Raw genomic sequence first — 16,135 nt, 5'->3', positions numbered from 1 at the left:
AAATCTGAGATAAAACAGGTCTCTGAAAATGCGGGCAAAAGAGAGCCAGCGTGGTGTGGTGGTTAAGAGCGGTGGTTTGGAGCGGTGGACTCTGATCTGGAGAACCGGGTTTGTTCCCCCACTCCTACACATGAAGCCAGCTGGGTGACCTTGGGCAAGTCACTCTCTCTCAGCCCCACCTACCTCACAGGGTGTCTGTTGTGGGGAAGGGAAGGTGATTGTAAACCGGTTTGAGACTCCCTTAAGTGGTAGAGAAAGTTGGCATATAAAACCAACTCTTCTTCTTCTTCCAAATGCGGGGAAACGTGGGGGGAGAGCGAGGCAACCTCTGATGGTCGGAAATGGCATGCACAATCACCACCAAGGTTACCCAGCTGGCTTCATGAGTAGGAGTGGGGAAACCAACCCGGTTCACCAGATTAGAGTCTGCCACTCTTGTGGAGGAGTGAGGAATCAAACCCAGTTCTCCAGATTAGACTCCACTGCTCTTAACAACTACACCACACTGGATCTCTGAACAACACTGTAACCCACCATGAATCCTTTCAAAGGGCAAAGGCAGATTAAAAGGGCTGTAAAGAAGCAAACAAATAAATAAAATAGGTAAATACATGATAAGAAAGAACTAGGCCTAATGCTGTGGCCATCAAATGGGTAGGAGAGAGCAGTGACTCTCCTCAACACAACAGAGCAGGTATCATGACTCAGACGGGAAAGAATGTGATTATATAGAAGAAAGCATGAGAGGTTTGAGGGGGTAAAGGACAGAAAGAAATCAGCAATGCATTAAATACCCACTGGTCTTTCAGCAGTGGCAAGTTTGAGAAAAGCGGCTTTGCACATTACATTTTCTGACACAGCAATTAATATTCATTTTAAGGAAAAAAGCAAGCACAGCTTTACTGTTCACATTGTTCTTGTGAGTGACTTCTGCTTATTTCCCAACAGATATATTTATTTTGTTTTATTCCATTTAGGAGATTTGTACCCCACTTTCCTATTCAAGAACTGACAACTAAAAAAATTGACATCATAAAATGATAGATTCTCATCCTCTATGAGGAAACAAACTAGGCACTCACAGGGTTGTTCATATATATATATTTTTGCCTGCTTTTCCCAGCACAAGTTTTATCTCTCTGCAAACTGACCCAGAGTGGGCGGCCCTTTGCCTTAGCAGCCATGAACTGCTCCAGGGCTAAAACTATTCATTGATTAATCAGTGTGATCGAGCAATTAAATCATTAATTGCATAATAAAAAACATAATGTGGTTTTTAAATCGGATTTTAGTGGAAGCAGTCTAGCAAGTTTTAGTGCTGAGGGCAATTTTATAAACAATTATCATCAGTGAGTTCAAGGTAGTTTTAACCCCAATTTTTCTGTGCTATTTAGTGAAGAGAAAATGTTGTTCTTGTTATATAGCCTCAACTATCACCTGGCACTGCGACTTGGTAATATCATTGTAGTTAATGCCTATCCATTTACCTATTAGAAATACATGCGTTTCCTCCAGCATGCTTTGTACTCTGATGGATGCACACAGCCTGTGTGAAAGCTGACCTGCTGGTTCCCTCCCCAGTGGCTTGCTGTCTGGCACCAACGTTATCTGACTGCTCATGGAACTCCATATCTACAGCACAGCTGTAGCCAGACATTTTGTAATGGTGGGTGGCCTAAGGGTATGTGGTTAGGCGGGGAATCATACGCAAAAAAGCAAAATTCTAAACATGAAGTCTAAGATAGTTTGAATTATTTGTTAAATGCCAGATGCCTGAGTTCTTGTTGATCATCCCAGCAGAAACCAAGAACTTCTTACAGATCCATTCAGAAGAGTACAGCTTGCTTATTTCCCCTTACATTTCATTTTAAACAGGACTAGGGCTTTAAACAGGACTATGGATTAGTTCCCTGCACACTAGACAGCCTCTGCTAAAGACCATGCTTCATCTTCCCCTAAATCTTCTGTTTGCCCAAGATCAACGGTTTTAAATGGGCCCATGCCCAAATGTTTCAGCAGAAGAGGAAGCATGCCACATGGCAGAGATCATCTAGTACACATGAAACTCATTCATAGGCCCAAAAAATGAAAATTCATGGAGGGGCCTCAAATATTCCTGAAGGTGCAAGTCTCCCGAGGCAGTCCTCATAATTTATGGTCTTGATTTATAGTATCTTACAGAAGTTTCATACATGCAAGTGCAATGTACAAGTGACCTTTGCTTCCTGTGAAACATGTGGGAGAAGGGCCCACCTAATAGAAGCCTTTCTGATTCAGATCACAGGTCCAAGATCCTCTTTCCCACAGCATCTAGCCAGATGCCTCCAGAAGCCCACAGAGGGAGGAAAGCAGCCTTCCCCTGCTATTTCTCTCCCCCCCAATACACATACAATTGGTATCCACAGACATCTAACCTCTGAAACCAGACATTCCATTTAGCTGTCCAGGTGTCTTATCACCTTTGAAATCTAATGGCCATCAGCATATAGGGGAGGGGCTGTGGCTCAGTGGTAGAGCATCTGCCTGGCATGCAGAAGGTCCCAGGTTCAATCCCTGGTGTCTCCATTTAAAGGGACTAGGCAAGTAGGTGATGTGAAAGACCTCTGCCTGAGACCCTGGAGAGCTGCTGCTGGTCTGAGTAGACAATACTGACTTTGATGAGCCAAGGGTCTGATTCAGTATAAGGCAGCTTCATGTGTTCATATCTTGTTGGCATACAGCCCTTCTGCATATAAAATGCATAAATTACTGATATGTGTGGAGCTCACAGATTTTACCAAAGTAAGGATCCCGACAGAAGTTGGTTTCAGGTAGCCGGCTCAAGGTTGACTCAGCCTTCCATCCTGCCGAGGTCGGAAAAATGAGTACCCAGCTTGCTGAGGGTAAAGAGGAGATGACTGGGGAAGGCACTGGCAAACCACCCCGTAAACAAAAGTCTGCCTAGTAAACGTCGGGATGTGACGTCCCCCCATGGGCCAGGAATGACCCGGTGCTTGCACAGGGGGACCTTTACCTTTTAAGAAGTGGGCAACTCCTCACTTGGCACGTTGTACGGGAAGGGCAAAAAAACCCCTTCAATCACGCCTCTTTTCCCTGCCTGTTTGTAACATGCAAACTGCACTGAGTGGTATGCCAGGTAGTGGAGCATGGAGTTCAAGGGCAGAGTTGGAACACTGACGGTCAAACAAGGAGAGATACTGGAAGCTCTGTGCACCCCCACCCCCAGCATATTTTTGTTGCTAAATAACAGCTGTGAAGGGAAGGTTCAATGCAGATTGGGGCCACGGACCAGGAAAAGGTTCTTTTCAATTCTCTCCCATCATATGATGTTTTCTTGATATCAAATGCCCCTCCCCCCCCAAACTACTATGGGCAAAACATAAGGCAATCTATATGTTCCTCTCATTGGGGGGAAACTTTTTTTCAGACAACTTTTTTTCTCACTGTGCTATTTAAAACCCGCCTGCCGTCACACCACAGATCTGATCCAAATCAAGGCACTCACTGCTCCCCTTTCATGGACCTTCCAGTATTTTGTCTGGTTTGACCCCTAGGCTTGAAGCAATCCCCACACACGTGACGTAGGTGGGCCAGGAAGAGACACATACTTGCTAATGTATTCTCCGGTCAGGATGATTCCACAGGTTTGGCACTTGAAGCAGCTGACATGCCACTGTTTCTCTAGGGCAAGGAGCGACTGGCCTTGCTTGATTTCCTCCTTGCAACCTGCACATTCTAAGAAAAAAAAAAAAGAGAGCGAGAGAGAGAGAATTAACAACACAACAAAGAAAAGGGATAATTACCTTGAACATGTCAGCTCTTCAATCAGATAGTCCAGGAAAGTCCCAACCTTCCAGACACCAGGTTAGGTCCCACAATCTGGGGATGCGAGGATGACAGATCTTCCCCACATCCCCTTCCCCCCTTGAAAATTTTATTCTTGGGGTTGCAAAAAAAAGTGTACTAATAGTCACATTGGGCCTGGAGGCTGTAGTGGGGAGGGGGAAGGGCACTGCAGCTTCTCAACTCACATGGCTATTAGTCCAGGTGAGTCCCGCAAACCCAGCAATGAAATTTCCCAGGGTCAGAAAGGACTGCTGAGAGGAGGAGAACACAGGAAAGATCTCTGACCATTACTGCTTTCTACTTATGGATCATGCGATCCAATCCATTATGTGTCACAGTCCAAATTGTACCCAAGGTCTGAGGCAAACAGTCAGCCTATGTAAATATTTGTCTACCTTTTGTCCAGTAAGATAGGACGTTTTGGAGGACACTGATTCATAGGGTGGCCATAAGTCAGAAGCAACTTGACGGCACTTAACACACACACACACACACACACACACACAAGTATTTGTCTATTCATATGAATGTATCTGGAGCTTCTCAACTTCTTGATTGGAGGGGATGATCTCCACATCCAACCAGACATACAGGCAGCCAAGCTGGTGGTGGCTATTGTGTAGGTGATCTAGGGAGCAATTGCTGAAACCAAGGAAAGGATTCAAGTGACTCATTAGAGAGCCCATAGTTGGACCATCATCTTGCCTGTTTGTATCTGATGGGTGTGTACAGTCCTATGAGGAAAGATTGCAGGAGCTGAGTATATTTAGCCTGAAGAGGAGAAGACTGAGAGGGGACATGATAACCATCTTCAAGTACTTGAAGGGCTGTCATATAGAGGAGGGTGCTGAGTTGTTTTCTGTTGCTCCAGAAGGTCGGACCAGAACCAACCGGTTGAAATTAAATCAAAAGAGTTTCCATCTAGACATTAGGAAAAATTTTCTAACAGAGCGGTTCCTCAGTAGAACAGGCTTCCTCGGGAGGGGGTAAGTGCTCCTTCCCTGGAGGTTTTTAAGCAGAGGCTAGATGGCCATCTGCCAGCAATGCTGATTCTATGACCTTAGGCAGATCATGAGAGGGAGGGTACCCTGGCCATCTTCTGGGCATGAAGTATGGGGGTGTGGGGAGGAGGTGGTTTGAAGTTTCCTGCATTGTGTAGGGGATAGGACTAGATGACCCTGGTGGTCCCTTCCAACTATGATTCTATGATTCTATATGAGGAAAGTGACTGCTGAGGACAGCAGTAGTGAAAATGGCACAAAATTACCCTTTTAATGTTTTTTGAATGGTTTGAATGCTGCTCATCAAACAATTATCTTCTTAGAATATATCAGAATTGACAACATTCAGCTCAGTCCCACAAAAAAAAGTTACTTCTGGCATGTAAAGAGACTTCTAATTTTAGGTCGCATTTTCTGAGCCTGGCTTGATTTTACATATTTTACTATTGTCAAGTTGTTTACTGATGACATATGTCTGAGCAAAAAACTCTATAGAGATCCAGTTTGCTGCTAATTTCCATCCCTGGAGAACTGCACATTGTCCTTTGAGCTCTTGATCCAGCCATTAGAGCCAGTTTTCGAATGGCACTGATTACAGTCAGTTTGAAAAAACAACCCTAAATGAAACTCTGGGAGAACCTGGCACAGATGAAAAGGAAAATGAAGAAACATATGTAAGACAAGTGGATACATCACCAGTTTTTGAGGGTGCCAGGAGCCACTAATCTCCACACTGCTTTGACCTATTTTGGGTAAGGGTCAGGAATGCAGTAGTTTTTTGGTGGCAGCCTCCCTTTGTGCTCTGACCGAGTCCACTAGATATGATAGAAATGGAAGGACGTTTTTGGCCACAAGCTAGTATAGGAAGAGCTGTTCCCTAACCTCTGTCTACCTTGGCTATGTCCAGCCTGTGGAGATATTTACTGGCCTCCCTTCCTTTCCCATTTCCTTTGCTGCCTGTTGAGACCAGTGGCAGGAAGCATATGGGCTTGGAAGCTATGACCTTGATTTTGCTCTAAATGGCTCTTTCCTTCTCTCTCTCCCTTCAGCACTTAGAATCCTCCCAGTTTTCAAAGAGTCTCTTTGGCACATGAGCTTTGAAAAAAAAATCTCCATTGTTCCTTCAGAAGGTTATTCTATTACTCCTTGGCAAATGCAACAAGACAAAACATTGCATGCCGTTGACAACAGCATGAAATGGGCAGTACTGATCCTGTACTTTATCCTGACATGCTTGCAGCAAAAGTACTGGTGAGATATTTTGAGACCACAAAGCAGATCTGCATGCCCTTTCTTTTTGTCTTACTTCGTTTCTATTGGTCTTAATTCATTTGTGAATACTACCCCTGGTTTGATGCTCACCCTTTCAGTACAAGCCACTGCCAGGAAGCATTCAGGGAATCTGTAGCCTTTACTGTATATATTTGTAGGACTTTCTCGCTTGACAGCCTAAGCCATCCAACAATAGACCCTTCCTGCACTCCTATTCTGAAATCACTGATAGAGACCACGTTAGGAGCACTTTAAACGAAGTAGCTACAAGTGCAGGAAAAGAGGCAGAAAGAGGCTGTCCTAGCCTGCGTACATCTTGAATACTACTTGCAGCCAGTGATGAATAATCCATGGTGCCCTCGAGTAACCTGAGCCACACAGCCTCAGAAAGGAATACATCTAGGAGTGAATTTCAGGGGAGGATGTGGTCTTCAGGTCACCTGACAGTGGTTCAGCGCAAAGGAGATGAAGAGAGAGCAAAAACCATATACCGGTCATTGCGAATGCTGGTCTCAGGGGTCTCTAAACAGGTTCCTGGAAATAAAGCAGGGCTGAGAGATGGAGATGAGAATCGTAATGCTGAACCAGCAGACTATGCTGCTGCCTTGCTTTATTCCATCTTGTCCCAGGGCTCTCAGAAGAGGGCTTTGTGATCCATCCAACTCATCTGATTCTCACAGGCCTGTTCCATTTATTTATTACAACAGTACTACCCCACTTTTCAGAATCAGATACTCCCTAACAGTGCAATCTTAAGCAGAGTTACATCCTTCTAAGACAAGTCCCCTGAAACCAATGGGCTTAGCAGAGCAGATCCCTGGAGCTCAGCATTCAGTTCTGCACAGCTGGGGGTGGGGGTTAAGATGAGTGCTGCTTGCCGGTTTCTGCCTCCTCCAGGAATCACCCCAGGGTTTGGATGGACACTGCATGTTGGCTCCCGCCTCCTAGTGGAGGTGGGATCCGGCAAGCATCACTCGTCTGAACCCCGAGGGTTGCCTTATGGGGAGGGAGTGAAGATTGGGCTAACTCCTGGCTGGGAAACCACGGCAATCTTCAGTTTCCCTCCCCACCCCAGTCAAGTTCCACATGGGGCTTGGCCGGGGCAGGGAGGGAGTGAAGAAATGGCAGCAGGGCCAAATGGTAGTGGTGCCAAAGCGGCCCAAATAATGCTGAATAAATGCAGCATTATTTGGGGATCCACTTTTCAGCTCTCATTTATTGTGCCATTTTTTGCCAGACCCCCCCCCCCAAAATACTGAAAAGGTATTTTTCAAAGGGGGGGTTGATTCAGCATATTGATATTTACACCCCCTAAACCCAACATGGGCTGCTGAGAGTCAGAGCTCACTTCTTCAGGTGCTATGAAAACGCTGGGGGCGGGCAGTCCTTCATGTATCTTGATTTCTAACTGTTTAGGATTTCTGTTTAGGCCAGACCAGTACTAGCCTTTGGAAAATGAATTTTACTTCTGCCGTGATGAAAACCAGACCTTGGAGTCTTTGTTCATAGGAAAGGCATTAACAGAATAATGTACAGGCACTTGTACACCACATAAAGCTCAATGTTATAAATATCACAAGACTACAAGAAGGGCCAGCCTGAGGCAGAAAATCAAAATGACGGCAGCTTGATATGTGGATGGTAACAGCTGATAATGCTTATCTGTCTTGAAAAATTTCACCCCTGATTTCTGCAGATCAAATGTCAAGTAAAGGCACAGGAATACATGCTGATTAAAAAATTGGCAGGCCTGACTTGATAATCCTAATTGAAATAAGTTATCATATATAATTGTTCATTCTGGCAGGGCTCTGGTCCAAATTTGTCTATCTCTCACTCTGACACCACTGATGACACCCAACTGTTGCCTACAGAAGCACTCCTCTCATCTTACTTCATTGAGGAAAGCTGTTTGTAACATGAAATGCCTGAAACTGAAAAGAGAGCTGCCGTAAAGCTGCCACCTTTATCATTCGAAAACTCTAGGGACAATCTGGACGGCACATAATGCAAGATTTCACCACGTTCTGTGGCATCATATTGTGAAGTACCTCATAATGAGAAGGCTAAATGATGCCATGCCAGGGTGTAGTCACTTCATGGACCAGCCGTGACTATGAAGTGGAGAGAGTGGATGCTAAGGCAAGTGAAGAGAATATCATCAAATGTGCATTTCTGTTCCTTCCCTGTCAGTTGCCATAGCAATAGGTTGTCGCATTCCAAGCAAAACAGGGTCCCTATTCCTTTAACAGTTGTAAAATGTGGCAAAGATTGACGGAGAAGCCTTTTCCTCCAGAGCAGCACTGTGTTGGGAGAAGTGGCACTTGCTGAGCTTCTCTGCAAACATTTTTTTTAAAGAAGTCTGTCGTAAATGGTGCTGGCTAGCCCAAGGTAGGTCTCCAGCATTTCTTGCCAAGGGCAGACCAATACATTATTAAGAAGCCGTGCAGGAACTAGTGCTCCACTTCCTAAAATCCTAAAATAGGTTTCAACCTAATCAAGTACACCCTAATGAACAGCTTGAGATTTCACATGAGGAGTTATAGAAGAGGCTGAGGATGAGAGCGCTGGAGCAGAAGAGAGAAGAGATGGGCTCTGCTGGCAGAAAAGACAGCAGATAAGCTTGAGCATGAGATCAGGAAGGAAATTCAGAAAGGCCGAACAGGCTTTCAGTGCAGCGAACTCTGAGGCCAGCGTGGTGTAGTGGTTAAGAGCGGTGGTTTGGAGGGGTGGAGTCTGATCTGGAGAACCAGGTTTGATTCCCCACTCCTCCACATGAGCAGCGGAGGCTAATCTGGTGGACTAGATTTGTTTCCCCACTCCTGCACATGAAGCCAGATGGGTGACCTTGGGCGAGTGACAGCTCTCTCAGCCTCACCCACCTCACAGGGTGTCTGTTGTGGGGAGGGGAAGGGAAGGTGATTGTAAGCCGGTTTGATTCTGCCTTAAGTGGTAGAGAAAGTCGGCATATAAAAAACAACTCTCCTCCTCCTCCTCCTCTTCCTCCTCCTCCTCCTCCTCCTTCTCCTCTGTTGAATGCTGGCACTGGGGATGGTGGCCTTTGTGGGGAGTGGTATCTCGTCCTCGGCTCCTCGGGTTCTGTGTTATGGGGGTGATGCCTTTTTTTTTTCTGGGTGCCGTGTTTCCATTTGGTCGACCATTTAAACCGCAAGGGTGGCTTTGGGCTTGAGAGTACGGTGTGGAGTTGAAACAGTGCTTTTTTCTGATGGTTCTGGTGTGTGTGGAGGGGTGTTTCTTGTCTTGGTCCCTTTGCTTCTTGTTGTGCCGGATGCCTGATTTCATGTTGGCCATCGGTTTGGAGTATATCTTGTATGGTTGCACAGTATCGACTGTGGGTGTTTTTGTTTGCAGTGTGGTGATTGTTCTGGTTTATTTTTGGAGATTGTGGCTTTGTTGCCTATTGGGTTTCCTTTTCAGCTTTTGCTGTAGAATTGATTCTGGGGTGCAGAAAAGAAGGGAATAACAGACAGTCCTCTATAAATTTAAATTCTCAATGGTCAGTTGGCTGTAACAAAGGCCGCTTTTTGATTGCCTTTTTTTTTTTTTGCTTCCTTAATGAGCTGGCTTTACCTGACTTGGTTTTTGAAAATGGGAAGGGAAGAAAACCCTGATGGGAAAAAAACTCTAAATAGCTTTTGAATAGCAAAATTGTTCTGTCAAATTTTTCTCTTCAGTTCATATATCAAAATCTCCCTTCCCCTTGTTATAGCTGTGGTTTTACTCCACTCTGGTTCCCCCTCTTTCCCCCCCCCCAACATTCTGTATACAATGTGCTGTTTTTAGGCCTGGGTCTGGCATTAAAAAATGATTTAAAAAAATTAAAAATCCCCTCCCTCTTCCCCTATGAAACTATTCTCCGTGGAGCTTTCGCCACACTCTTGTATCCTTCTTCACCTTTTGCATTTAATTTTAAAGACAGCATACTTCAAGAAAGATGGATGCAAGATGGATATTATACTAAAATATACTGTTATTTAATATGTAATAAAGTTTAAAAGAAAAAGAAGAAAAGAAGCCATTATAAGTAAATGCACTAGGTATGCCAGGTCCCTCTTCACCACTGGCAGGAGGTTGTTTGGGCGGAGCCTGAGGAGGGCAGGGCTTGGGAGGGGAGGGACTTCAATGCCATAGAGTCCAATTGCCAAAGTGGCCACTTTCTCTAGGTGAACTGATCTCTATCGGAGATCAGTTGTAATAGCAGGAGATCTCCAGCTAGAACCTGGAGGTTGGCAACCTTAAAATGCACCCCAAATTCCCATTATTGTCTTTTGCATCTCTCCTGATATACTGTCCTTGCTGACTCACATTGCAAAAGAACATCTGAACCAATATTGCATAAGAATCAGGAGATTATCAGTGGGACAGAACCAGCCAACCAGACTGATTCTCAACTGTAGCCTACAGCTGCAGTAAACAAGACACAGAGGAGAGCATGTCTCAATTTCCAGATGCTATGGATGCAATACAGTTCAATTTAATAATCACAAGAACAAATGGTCACAGCACAACCCCTCCCCCAACCTTTTCTGGAAATCTGGATGAGCCATTCCTGTGGATCCTCCTCTTGGCCCTGACTTTCCAATAACAGTGGCAGAATTTTATGCATTAAGCAACAATATAAAATAAAGGCAGAAAAGGAGTAATCTTTCCTAGTATAGCCACGCAACAAAACTGCAACCTGGGTTTTGGGGAGGCACAGGCGGAATGTTAACTTCCTTTCATGACTTTTACATGCACAGGTCACCGTCCAATGTGGTTAAGCTCACTTGTATCAACAGATACAAGCGCTCTTAACTCCCCGGGACACTGTGGCCACGGTCTTGTTTGGCAGCACCCAGCAGTCTGGCCCGGCACAGGCTGTCACAGGAAGACACAGTTTTGTAATCACAGTGAAGCATTTTGTACATTTCCTCTCTCAACAAGCAATGTGTCTAAATAAACACTAGGGAACAGCAGCATCTGTTGCCTCCGCTCTGATCTCACACGGTCTACGTCGCAACTGCATCCGGCTGCTTCACATGACAGCTTAGGATGTTCACCAAAAGGCCTTTAAAAGGCAAGTCACCACTGATCAATTTAGCCACCCAGGCGTCATGGGCAGAAAGGGGTGTGATGTGGCCCATGAAGGATAGTTTCACCCGTTTTTTTCCTCTTCCGGCTCCTCCCCAAACATCTTTGGGGTGATAGAGGCTACCAACTCACCGCCATATGGTATGTCTCATGGGTCTATCCCCATTGTTTGTAACAAGACTCAGAAGAGAGGATGTAGGATAGAGAGAAAGCAAAAGAGACCCTCCTCTATATATCCATTCCACTGCCTTTCATCCAAGACTGTACCATTATGAAAGGAGGGGGCAAGATTGGGCCGGCAGGGGCCACTGCCCGCATGTACTGAATATAGTGGCAAGTGTAAAGTCATACCCCCATAAGGCTGCTCAGTGGCCTTGGGGCCTATGGGCTTGTCACCAACCCAGCCCTGCTGGAGGCCAAGGCAGGGCTTATGAGAGAGAACGGAGCAAGGCCTAGGGTTGCCAGCTCTGGGTTGGACAATACCTGGAGATTTTGGGGGGTGGAGCCTGCAGAGTCCAATTGCCAAAGTCAACCATTTTCTCCAGGGGAACTGATTTCAGTTGTAATAGCAGGAGATTTCCAGCCACCACCTGGAGGATGGCCACCCTAGCAAGGCCACCACGCTGCCACACCACTTGGTAGAACTCGGGCATTTTCCCTCTGCCCCATGTCAGGAAGCAGTGGTGATAGCTTTGTCTACAGACAGTTACGGCAGAACAAAAGGCTTTTCCAAGGAGACTGGGACAGGAATCCTAATACTTGCTAAGGCTCAGGAATCCCACCTAGAATGCCTGGGACCCTTGATTCCATTACAATACAGGTATTCATGTCCCTCCAACATTGGACCATCCTGGCAAACCTAACCCCTTTTGGACAAGGGACGAGCCAGTTTAGACCAGACCAGGTATGTGTCTTGGAAGTTCACAGCTTGATGGATAGTGTTGCTAGGTCTCTCTTTGCCACCGGCAGGAAGTTCTTGTGACGGAGCTTGAGGAAGGTGGGGTTTGGGGAGGGGAGGGACTTCAATGCCATAGAGGCCAATGGCCAAAGTGGCCATTTTCTCCAGGTGAACTGATCTCTATTGGCTGGAGGTTGACAACCCTATTGATGGAGGTGGGATATGGCTTGGATTGGTAAAAGCAGACTCTGACATCCGAGATGGGGATTTGCGTGGGGTTGGACAAATCCGCTTGTCAGTCTTAAAAAGGAGGCTGCTTTAGGAACAAGCTACAGCATAGGTACTGTGTTTAGCTTAGTTAGTGCAACTGTATTGCTTTTCATTTGAATATTTCTGTGTTGTTGTGTCCATGTGCTTTCCCCTGTATTTTGTTTTACCTTTTTCCCATCCCCCTTTGAATCCAACATTTTTTTGGCTTCACTTAGTACAATCTATTTCTCTGGGATATTTCTCCTCTTCCCCAGGTGCTAGACTGAATGGGTCCTATCAGGTTGGTTATTATAAGTTATTTTGTTATTGTTCTAGTACTGTGCTGGAAGAAAGCCTTCTCAGCAGGACAGTCTAGAGGTTCTCAGGAGATCCTGAGTGGCGGCTGTGGGTACTTTCCATGGAACCCTTGGTCAAAGGGAGTTTCCCAGCATGGAATGGCACCATTTCCCCCCTCCCTACTGTAACAGAGCCTTTAAAGAATGCTTGTGACTCTCCCGCTGTCCAGCCACTATGACAAGTCCAGCAAGTATACAAACACAAGCAGTTCAGCATGGCCGAGAGACCATCTCCAGGCTACCTCTACCATATATGAGCATGTCTTACTATGTTAGGTTTGTAGCCTTAGATAATGGTTTGTAGCTTTAGGTAATGAAGAAGAAGAGGAGGAGTAGTTGGGTTTTATATGCTGACTTTTTCTACCACTTAAGGAAGAATCAAACCAGCTTACAATCTCCTTCCTTTCCTCTCTGCACAACAGACACCTTGTGAGGTAGGTGTGGCTGAGAGAGTTCTGAGAGAACTGTGATTAGCCCAAGGTCACCCAGCAGGCTTCATGTGTAGGAGTGGGGAAACCAACCCGGTTCACCAGATTAGCATCGGCCGTTCATGTGGAGGAGTGGGGAATCAAACCCGGTCCTTCAGATCAGAGTTCACCACTCCAAACTACCGCTCCTAACCACTACACCACGTTGGCTCTCCATAAGATGATCAACTTTCCTTCCCCCCCCCCACAGAGCCAATTAAAATAAACTTGAGCCATGCTTAAAAGAATCTTAAGATTTCAAAACCAGTTATGCTATCTTGGAGCCTTGCATGTAATTTTGGGACATACAGTTATGGCAACCTTATAATCGTAATTATTTAAGATGAAAATATCAGAAGGCAAGAATGCAAATAGGTTTCTAAGCTTCACTAACATGAACTGCATCCTCTTCTCAGAGTCAGAGACACATACCGTATATACTCGGGTATAAGCCGACCCGAGTATAAGCCGACCCCCCAAATTTGAGGCCAGAAAAGGGAATTTCTTATTGACCCGCGTATAAGCCGAGGGTCAATAAGAAATTCCCTTTACCGGCAATGCTGCGCTCTAAAATGGCTGCCGCCATTTTAAAGCGCAGGGCCCCTGCCCCAGGTCGCCCTCTCGCCGGCCTCCCGGGCCCTCCCGACCCACCCCAACCACCCCGACCCCAGTGCCATCCAAGGGGGGGAGGGGGAAGAGCCCCTGAACCCCCTACTTACCGGGAGACGTGGCAAATCGGCGGCGGCGGTGGCGGCGCGGCCTTCCTGGGCCAGCAGGAGGCCCCTCCAGGCCCCTGCCGGCCAGGGAAGGCGCCTGGGCGCGTGGGTGGCGGCGGCACGGCCGGCAGGGGCCTCCTGTCGGCCCAGGAAGGCCCCTGCCGGCAGGAGGAAGGCGCCCGAGCGCCTGAGCGGCAGCGGAGCGGCCGGCAGGGGCCTCCTGCCGGCCCAGGAAGTCCCTGCCGGCTAAAAGAATGCGCCTGGGCGCGTGAGCGGCGGCGGCGCGGCCGGCAGGGGCCTCCTGCCGGCCCCTTCAGGCCCCTGCCAGCCGGAGGAAGGCGCCCGGGCGCGGCGGTGATGGCGGCGGTGATGGGGATAAGTTCCCCCCTTCCTCCTCCTTCTCCCTCCTCCCCTACCCTACCGTATTGACCCGCGTATAAGCCGAGTTCGGCTTTTTCAGCCCTTTTTTTGGGCTGAAAAACTCGGCTTATACGCGAGTATATACGGTACATCTTTTTAACAAAGATGATCTCTGATACCGCCAAGGTTTCCACAGCACTTACACCCATTAGCCCTTTATGGGTGCCACAAAGGAGAGAACAAAATGAAACATGTTTGACTTACGACTTGGTCCATGTATCTTGATGGGTTTGTTGCTGATCAGAGAATGGGAACAGGTTTGGCAAACACAGTCCTTGCCACTGAAAGTTACTTTGTCTCCGATGGGGAAAGGCTTTCTGAAACAGAGGGAAAGCCAGAAAAAGATTCAAGCAAGGATTAAATGGAGGACTTCAGCTACCTGAGGATCTCCTCATTGTCTTGATGAATTATCACAAGGTTTGCTCCAGGGACCTTGTGAGCAAAAATTTGCAACTGTGACTGGATGTTAGTCTAAAGGGCTACTAATAAAAAACCAGTGGTCCGGCCAAAGTATGAGTTTTATTAAGGAATAGTTGATACATCAGAGGTTGGTTTTTGGTGGGGAAATAGAAACCAGAAGATTTTCTGGCAACCTGATCGCCCTGGTTATTTTTGTGAATTCTAACAATAACCCTTTGAACAATACCCAAATCGGATTGTTCTTAGGAAACATATTACAGGGCTCTATTATTAATTGCCTATCACAGCACCCTTTAAAAACACTATTAAACCTATAGGGCGGACTAGTTACTTCATTTTTTGGCCTGAGACCATCACCTGACATGTCTCATCAATCTTTGGTTCACAATCAAGAAGCTTTAATTTTAATCTAAATATGAAAGGTTAGTATTTCACAGATTTGAAGAATATGGTATTCGTTTAAAAATTAAAAAAAAGAATATTGCAAGGCTTGGCAGTGTTGTTTGTCTAGAATTAGAGATGTTTGTCTAGAAATATAGACACAGGGGAGCAAACATGCAGGAACACACACATACACCCAAAGGCATGAACATAAATTACAAAAATATTTTTGAAGACCCAACACACAGATATCAGGGCATGTGCAAACATGTATTTTCTGTGTTCCTAGGGTACCAGGTGATGAAAAGGACTGACAAGAAAACTTCAGTTATGAGAAGACAAGAATGTAAATTTATTCTGAAGCTCTTTTTCATATATATGTGAGATCCAGTATGGTTCAGTTGCTAGAATGTTGGACTATGACCTGAGAGACCCAGGTTCAAATACCTACTCAGCCTGAAACTTTCTGGATGACCTTGGGCCAGTCTCACAGAGTTGTAGGAGCTGTGGTTGTTGTGTGCATACAAACACACACATGCAGCAACTACTGTGTGAGGTCACATTATATAAGAAATGGCTGCATATGGGCAAGTTTTAATGTCCAGATGAGTAGAATCGCTTGCCACAGGTGCTACAATCCAAAGTGTGCCACAATCCAATTCACAACTAAACAGAATAAAGCATAGCAAAATTCCACTTCTCTGGGAGGTAGTAGAAGAGATAGTAGTAGTATCTGTAGTAGAAGAGATAGATGAGTGTCCTGTATACCTGAGACCAACAAGAATTGCAGGGTATAAGCTTTATAGAGTCAAAGCTCCCTTATAGCACAGTCAGGGCTCAGGGATCTAGGTTGCCAGGTCCCTCTCTGCCACTGATGGGAGGTTTTTGGGGCGGAACCTGAGGAGGGTGGGGTTTGGAGAGGGGAGGGATTTCAATGCCATAGAGTCCAATTGTCAAAGCAGCCATTTTCTCCAGGTGAACTGATCTCCATTGGCTGGAGATCAGTTATAATAGCATG

The 16,135-nt window shown here is 46.1% G+C and overlaps 1 protein-coding gene across 2 annotated transcripts in view; it reads right to left on the bottom strand.

The window, feature by feature from the left end:
• Positions 1-16,135, bottom strand: part of ABLIM3 (actin binding LIM protein family member 3) — a 192,793-nt gene that overhangs the window by 53,930 nt on the left and 122,728 nt on the right. For both annotated transcript variants that reach the window (XR_008933970.1, XM_056867050.1), the window contains exons 4-5: positions 14,521-14,633; positions 3,609-3,735 (exon numbers count right to left, since the gene is read on the bottom strand). Coding sequence is in view for 1 of the 2 variants with exons in the window: in XM_056867050.1 (XP_056723028.1) it covers positions 3,609-3,735; positions 14,521-14,633 (240 nt within the window). In the remaining variant the exon portion in view is untranslated. The remainder of the gene's footprint in view (positions 1-3,608; positions 3,736-14,520; positions 14,634-16,135) is intronic.

Source organism: Euleptes europaea, chromosome 1 (genome assembly GCF_029931775.1).
Source record: "Euleptes europaea isolate rEulEur1 chromosome 1, rEulEur1.hap1, whole genome shotgun sequence".
Classification (NCBI taxonomy): Eukaryota; Metazoa; Chordata; class Lepidosauria; order Squamata; family Sphaerodactylidae; genus Euleptes; species Euleptes europaea.
This window is presented reverse-complemented; position numbering and strand designations above follow the sequence as displayed.